At 38.4% G+C, this 7,124-nt stretch overlaps 2 protein-coding genes across 4 annotated transcripts in view; one reads left to right on the top strand and one right to left on the bottom strand.

The window, feature by feature from the left end:
• Window positions 1-2: 2 nt before the first annotated feature.
• LOC138842381 (proline-rich protein HaeIII subfamily 1-like) lies at window positions 3-806 on the bottom strand. The gene has a single exon (XM_070043945.1). The coding sequence runs from the start codon at window positions 804-806 to the stop codon at window positions 3-5; it is 804 nt and encodes a 267-aa protein (XP_069900046.1).
• Window positions 119-7,124, top strand: part of SHOC2 (SHOC2 leucine rich repeat scaffold protein) — a 111,310-nt gene continuing 104,304 nt past the window's right edge. For 2 of the 3 annotated variants that reach the window (XM_070043906.1, XM_030842467.2), the window contains exon 1: window positions 119-198. The gene's annotated coding sequence lies outside the window, so the exon portion shown is untranslated. Of the gene's footprint in view, window positions 199-486; window positions 760-7,124 lie in introns of those variants that run through there. The other variant, XM_030842469.3, reaches the window with a different exon arrangement.

Below are 7,124 nucleotides of genomic sequence, written 5' to 3'. Positions count from 1 at the left end.
CCCTAGCGATTGACGGGCCTGCACCGGAGGGGTGGGGCGGGGCGGTAGGAGCGAGAGTGTGTATAGGGGCGGGCGGGCGGGCGGGGCGGGGCGAGTGGGGGAGGGGCGGGCGGGGGGCGGCGGTTGGGCAGAGTCGCCTCCAAGGAGGAGGAGGAAGGAGGGCGAGCGAGGAGGATGGCGGAGTCGCGGCTCCTGACGGTAACTAGGGGCCGCTGAGGCGGGAGGGTGCCTGTTGGCCGGTTCTTCCTGCCTTCCTTCCTGCCCGTCGGGCGGTCGGGCGGGCTGTCGATAGGGGGAGGCCCCGCGCGTCCTGACAGGCGCGAGCCGGCGGGGCCGGGGCGAGGCCCGAGGGGCCGGGGCCCTGGGAGGCGCCGCCGCCGCCGCTTTCCTGGGTGCTGTCTCCGGGAGGGCCGGGCCCTAGTAGCCGGCTCTCGTGCGGGGCCCACAGCCGAGCGCCGAGAGCGAGCCGGCCGGCTGACAGCGTCCGGGGCCGGGCCTGCGGTGGCGGCGGGCGACCAGGACAGCGCCCGGGCGAGGACTAAACCGGCTCGAGAACCGGGGCCGGGGGCGCCCGGAGGACGGTGCTGCTCCACTGGGCTCCCGGGGTCACCGCGCCCAAGCTGCCGGGCGCCCCGTGGGCGTGTGAATCGTTGGCGGGGGCCCTGGCGCGGCGGTAGTGCTACGGGGTGGAGTCTTTCCTCGCCCCTTCCCCAAAGCCCACCGCGCTCTCCCCGTCTTCTCTCCGTTCCTTGAAGAGTGGTGAGTCGGCTTTGGGTGTGTTGCTTGGTGAAGCGAGTTGTAGGCATCCAGGACTGCTCTGTTGGACATGCCTAATGGCAACCTCTTTCCGCGGTAGATTTTAGGGACAGAGGAAAAGTACTCTTCTTTCCCGCCCCCCCCCCCCCCCGCCCCATGCTAGAGGCTTCAGGACAAAACGATTTTTCCCCAGCCCCTCAGTATCCATTGTTTTGTACCATCCCCCTCCCCCCCTTTCCTAGGTAGAAGAATAATGACGCCAAGCCATTAATTGCTCCTTTTTTAAAAAAAATCAACAGAGGGTTTGTGTAATTGTGTTAATATGGATGTACAAACAGGTGAAATGAATACCGTTTCGGTAGTTGAAAAGAAGATGCTTTTGAGTGTGTGTGTGTTTCATTAAGCCTTCAACCCTTGCAGTTGGTGATTTGATTTTCTTGTCTGTTGCTTTGTATTATAATGGGGGTGATGAGAATAAAAGAGGAAGCAATGTTTTGCAACCTACCCAAAAAAATGTTTTCTAAGTCTTTGGGGATGCTGAAGCAAAATTGGGTTGCAGATGTGGACTGTATAGTATTTGCCTCCCTCACGATAAGTACCAACAGTCTACATCTAAGCTTACACCTGTGCAGTTTTGTACACTTCTTCATAAATGTCAGCACTTTCTCGTATCTGCTCAGAGTAATGGATAATTGTATCTAAAACTATTTTTTGTTATGTTTTTCAGAATCTTAGGGTACACTTGTGTAACTAAGTATTTTTTATCTAAATGTAGCATCAACACTGAAAGATTGTCTTAATTTTAAAAATCTGTTTATTAGTTGCTAACCTCTACCCTCAGCTTTACATGCCATAGCCCTTGTAACTGTTTGTTACTACGTATTTGAAGAGACGTAGCTATTGGGTACAATTTGTAACATTCAGTAAGCTTAGTTCATAGTTTGAATTTGTCAAGTGTTGATGTTTTCTATGTGACAGTGACAAGAATTATTAGGAATAAGTATGTAAATGACCATTCCCAACATAAGGATCTCAGACTGAATGTGATAAATCTTTTAAATACTAATTTGGAAATCAGGTACACTGTAAAAGTTTTATTTAATTATGAATATGCATTTAAAAATAGCAGAGAAATAAAGGCTTTGTCTTAAGTTTTGTGACTTTCAGATGGCTTAAATGTAAGATAAAGCTGACATATAAAACTGTATTCTTGAAATGCCAGTTTGGAGATATGGACTTGGTCTATCTCTAAGGTTACTACTTTTCCCAAAGTGTTCAGTTTTTGAAGAAAACATTTATCTCAGGTTGGCACTTGTTTTCTGGTTTCTGATAATACAATTTTCAAGTGTTTAAGATTTTCTCTTATTTGTTATGAATTGTTGTGGATTAAAGAGTGATATTAAGAAATACATTAATAACTTGCAGATGGATTTTTTTTTAGTTTTTAAACTACTGTATTCAGAAAGTTGATCAGAGCTGTGTTTTGATAATTGTAGCAAGTAAGACTCATACAACAACTTGTGAACTAGAAACCAGGCAGAAATGTGAAACATTCCACTTTTCAAAAGGAGCACTAAAATTATAAATTCTTTTGTTATGCTTGCTGGAATTATACTTTTTAAATATTGTTTCTTCAGTGACTTGGGACAGGGCTTGTCCCACGTTCAAGAGAGATATAAACTGGAATTCTATGTGGAATGCTCATAGATGGTTTCTGAATAGCTGCTGGTTTTTTTTTGCCTTGACTTACCTATATGGATTTTGAGGGGAAGCGTGAATAAAATTGAAATTCTTTGTTATCCAGACAGTTAAATTGCATTCATATTTGTTTTAAACATATGCTGGATTATCAATATCTGTTGTGTAATTTAGTATTTCTGTAAGACGTGTTTTTTAAACAGTTTAAATAGTTTTTAGATTTTATATATCATCTTATGAGAAAAAATATCAAAATCTGTTGTGTTTTTTTACTAAAAAATATACACTAACCCTGACATACAGATATAAGGATGAAGTTTTTTGGAGGTTGAAGATTAAATGAAAAACTATATCTTTATAGGATTCAGTTCACTATATCATTCATGTATCATTCATGAATGGAAAAGCATAGAATCTATGCTTATAGTAATAAAAACCCCAAACAAGGCCAAAACACCCCCAAAACAATAAAAAACCCCAGAAAAACAAGTTGACCCCAAGTCCTTCAGTCAGTTCTGAGGTCTATAGCTTGGGCTTGGTGGAAGTGTTCTTTTTTTTTGGGGTGGTGGTGGTGGTGGTGGTGGTGGAAGTGTTCTTGAACTAGTTTATATCAATTAGGAGAGGAAACTTAGATACAGAAATGCCAAAGTTTTATAAGACTAGTGGGGAATTAGTAAATACTTTGTTATAGATGAATTAGAAATTGGCTGTCATTTAGCAGAGTGGTAAAGTACTTTTATGTGGTACTTGAGAAATGACTACTGCAGATACTAAATTGGTTGCTATTTTTGCTTATTGTTGGACTTACATTTCATGCATTACATGTTATACATTAGGCATATTATAATTAATAATTTAAGGTTAAATCTTTAACCCGCTAAATAATATATAAAAGTTAAATCTTTAACCCGCTAAAGAATATATATGTAAAATATAAAAATTAAATCTTTAACCCGCTAAAGAATATATATGTAAAATTTGCTATTCCTGTCTTCTGAATTTTACATTGTATCAAAGTTGTGTGCTGTAGGTCTTTCTGGAAATATTTTTTTCTGTTAATGTAATAAAGTTTGTATTTTCCTAACTACACTGACTTTTAAAATATGAAAAATTTCTGAGTTACAAGGTGACCTATGGTGTGCTTGAACTTGATATATTATAGAGTGTTCTGAAATCTAATTGTCAACCAGTGCAGGTAGAAAAGAGCATGCATAAGTCTAAGAAACTGAGTTATGTTCTAAAATAAGTAACTGCATTATTTTAAGGTAAACTAATGTTCCTTCTGTCTTTGGCATTTTCTCCTGATTCCCAGTTTTTCAGCACATCATCTTTAACTCAGCAAATCAAAGTTCTAACATGTGAAAAGAGTATTCTAATTACAGAGGGCTCTTCAGCTAGTATTCTAATTACAGAGGGCTCTTCAGATGTTGGTAACATATGTGCTTTTTGAGAAAGTATGATATTGCCATTATCAAGATTTAAAGAACTAATTAGATTATTTCACACTATATGTCTCATTCCAACTTTTCTAAAGATTAGAACTGATTGCAAAAAGTAGTTCATGCTGTAAAAGGTAAAGGTTTTTTTATTGGAAAGAATGAACAAATTGCTTGAAGCTAAAACATTACAGGTGACCTTAAAAGAGGGTATAATTGGTCCCTATGTGAAATGAACCTGAAAGACTTTTATGAAGTATTTTGGCATGTCTGTCTTCTAATGTTCATAGCACTGTGAACACACAGTTTAAGCATTTTATTTGCCCTCAAACACTATTTATAAATCTTGAAAATATAATTAAGTAATTTCACAGTTGACAGATAAGTCTTTTTTCTTTTAGTTTTTCTGATGTCTTTGAGGTAAAGTGGAATGACTTTTTCTGACACAGATAATGTCTAGAATTTTGAGTTAGTTTCATCAGTTAAATTTGGGCATTCTCAGTGTCCACTTTTGTGTTGTACAACAGTCCTTCCTGCTTTCAGGACTTTCACAATTTTGCAGATAGTCTTTAAGTTAACTTTTAAATTTTGTTCTATAAATATTTCTTACTAACTAGTTTCATACTCACTAATGTCATAGACCTTCTACTGAGTGCCATGTGTGTCCCATACTGTGAGGGAACAGGAATAAATATACTATGTTTCCTGCTTTCAGTAAGTTCACGGTTTGTTGCATGAACGGGACAAACAGTAAATTGTTTTACAATGTGACAAGCGCTTTGATAGCAGTATACACTGAAGAACTCAGATGAGTTAAGATTCAGACTGCATGTATAACCAGCAATGCTTACTGAAGGTTACAACCTGAACTAACTCTTGAGGAATAAGTTGGATAGGTAGAGGGTAGAAAAAGCATAGAAGTTAGAGATGTTAAGGTCCATTGGAGAACTGCAGGGAATAACAGTTTGGAGTCCATGTATGACCTAATCTTTTAAGTGATACAGTAGGCTCTCATTAAAGTTATCATTTTTAGAGATTGTTCTGTCTTGTGTACCTCATTTAATTTGGGCCTTGAACTATGGATCTCCATTAATGTTGGGGAGCTGCTCCAAATTATTATTTAAAACTTTTAACTGTATATTTTCCATTAATATTTTAATTAAATACAAGAACATATCAGCCTAATGTGGAATAATTCTGAGAATTAGAACTTGGATAATGATAAAATGTTTCAAAATCATATTTAAATATATATTTCTCAGCATGTATGCATCATGTTAAGGTAACATTTATGAATTTCCTTCCTTAGAACTCACGGTAAGGTTTTATTATACAAACATTTAAAATGTACTCTTCTGAGAACATTAAAAACACCTCTTCGGGCTTCCCTGGTGGCGCAGTGGTTGGGAATCTGCCTGCCAATGCAGGGGACACGGGTTCGTGCCCCAGTCCGGGAAGATCCCACATGCCGCGGAGCGGCTGGGCCTGTGAGCCATGGCCGCTGAGCCTGCGCGTCCGGAGCCTGTGCTCTGCAACAGGGAGAGGCCACAACAGTGAGAGGCCCGCGTACCGCAAAAAAAAAAGCACAAAAGAAACACAAAACAACAACAACAACAACAACAAAAACAACCTCTTCTCATACTTATTTCAAAGTGTCACTGTTTGCTTTAGGTAAGTCAGACTATGATCAGCAGTTATATCCTGGTAGAAGTCTTTATGTGGCTTTATATGATTTAAAAGTTCTCTGAACTTGAATATTAAGTAATTTTTCATATAGGATGATTTAATACTTATTTGAGGGCACAATGAGGGACCTTATTTGTCATTCCAAACTTCATTCCCTCCAAAATGCCATAGTTTTCCCATTTAAAAATTCTTGTGTTGCTTTTTTTTTTTTGGTTTTGATTCTTCCTGTTATTTTCATTATAGAAATCTGAGAAATCCTTTTTAAATGTTCACGTTTTAGCAATTACCTCATAAATATTATAACATTTCACTTATCTCAAGGTTATTTTTTAGGAAACTAAAACGTTTCTGGTATCATCTCTTTGGATACAACCCCATGCTCTCTGCACCTGGCTAACTTCCTATAATTGCCCTTCAGGCCTCCATATCATATCCTTGGGGAGGCCTTTGATCTCTAGTTAGGTTCTCCTGTTTTAAGGTCCCTTACCACACCTGTATTTCCTTTTTATAAGACTAAATTATTTTTGTAACGATGTGTTTGTCTGTTTTTTTGCTAGACTGTAAGCTTCATGATGAGCATCAAGTATGTCCGCCGCCTTTACTACCATTTCTCCAGTATACACTGTCTTGACTTTGTAGGCTCTTAATAGAAAATTAGTTTAAATTAATAGTCTCGGGCCCCCAAACAAACAGGCCACTGAAAAGAACAAAGAGTTGTCATAGTGCTTTTGCTCTTAAACACATTTCCTGCTCTTAGAATCCCCTAGGTCTTAATTGAGGGCTCTCTAAACTCTTAAAATGTACAATTTAAAAAAGTTTGTTAACCAAATTTAAAAAGGACTGGGGTACTCCTCGAGGCCACATGAAAGTTGAAAATAAGAGCAAGGGTAAAATACTTAAAAAGCAGATATAACACATTTAAAAGAATATAGCAGTTTAAGGCAAATTTATGGGATAAACATTTGAAATCTTTTTAAGATGTCATTTGTTTTATATGGAGAACAGTGTAGCAAAAATGATGTAGGATCATGACGAGATTAATTGCTGTTAGTAAATTTTGTTAAAGATGACACAGGAGCATGTATTATAGTTCAGAAAGATTTCCATCTAAAATGATACAATTAAGAATTTTAATGTGTTAACCTTTTGTTATTGGGAAGATTCGCTTAATGAGACGAAACGTAATAGGTATTGTAAGTATTTACTGAGTAAAACCAAGTTGAAGCAAATAATTGTCTGAAAGTACTGAATCAGTGCAGTATAATATTACTGCCTTAAAGTTTGTAGGTTTTATACCTACCATGTGCTTCTTTATGTACTGAGGTGTGAAATATGTAAAATTGAGTAACAACATGTTTTCATCAGTTTTGAATGAAAACATACCTGTTGCAACGATATGACAAAATGACATAAATATTTCTGCAACTTTTAAACTGTTAAAGAGAGTAAGTTTTGTTTATTTATTTATTTTTGGTATTTCTTGGTAACCTGGACTGGAAAAATTAGATTGCAGGTCATAATTACTTCTTTGCTTGGGTGACCTGAAAT

This window comes from Globicephala melas, chromosome 16, assembly GCF_963455315.2.
Source record: "Globicephala melas chromosome 16, mGloMel1.2, whole genome shotgun sequence".
In the NCBI taxonomy this organism is placed as follows: domain Eukaryota; kingdom Metazoa; phylum Chordata; class Mammalia; order Artiodactyla; family Delphinidae; genus Globicephala; species Globicephala melas.
Note: the sequence above shows the minus strand (reverse complement) of the source record. Positions and strands in the feature narration are given on the sequence as shown.

Bases quoted from the DNA above. Each gene is read 5' to 3' on its own strand.
- LOC138842381 (XM_070043945.1), bottom strand. From the start codon at position 806: ATGCCTACAACTCGCTTCACCAAGCAACACACCCAAAGCCGACTCACC.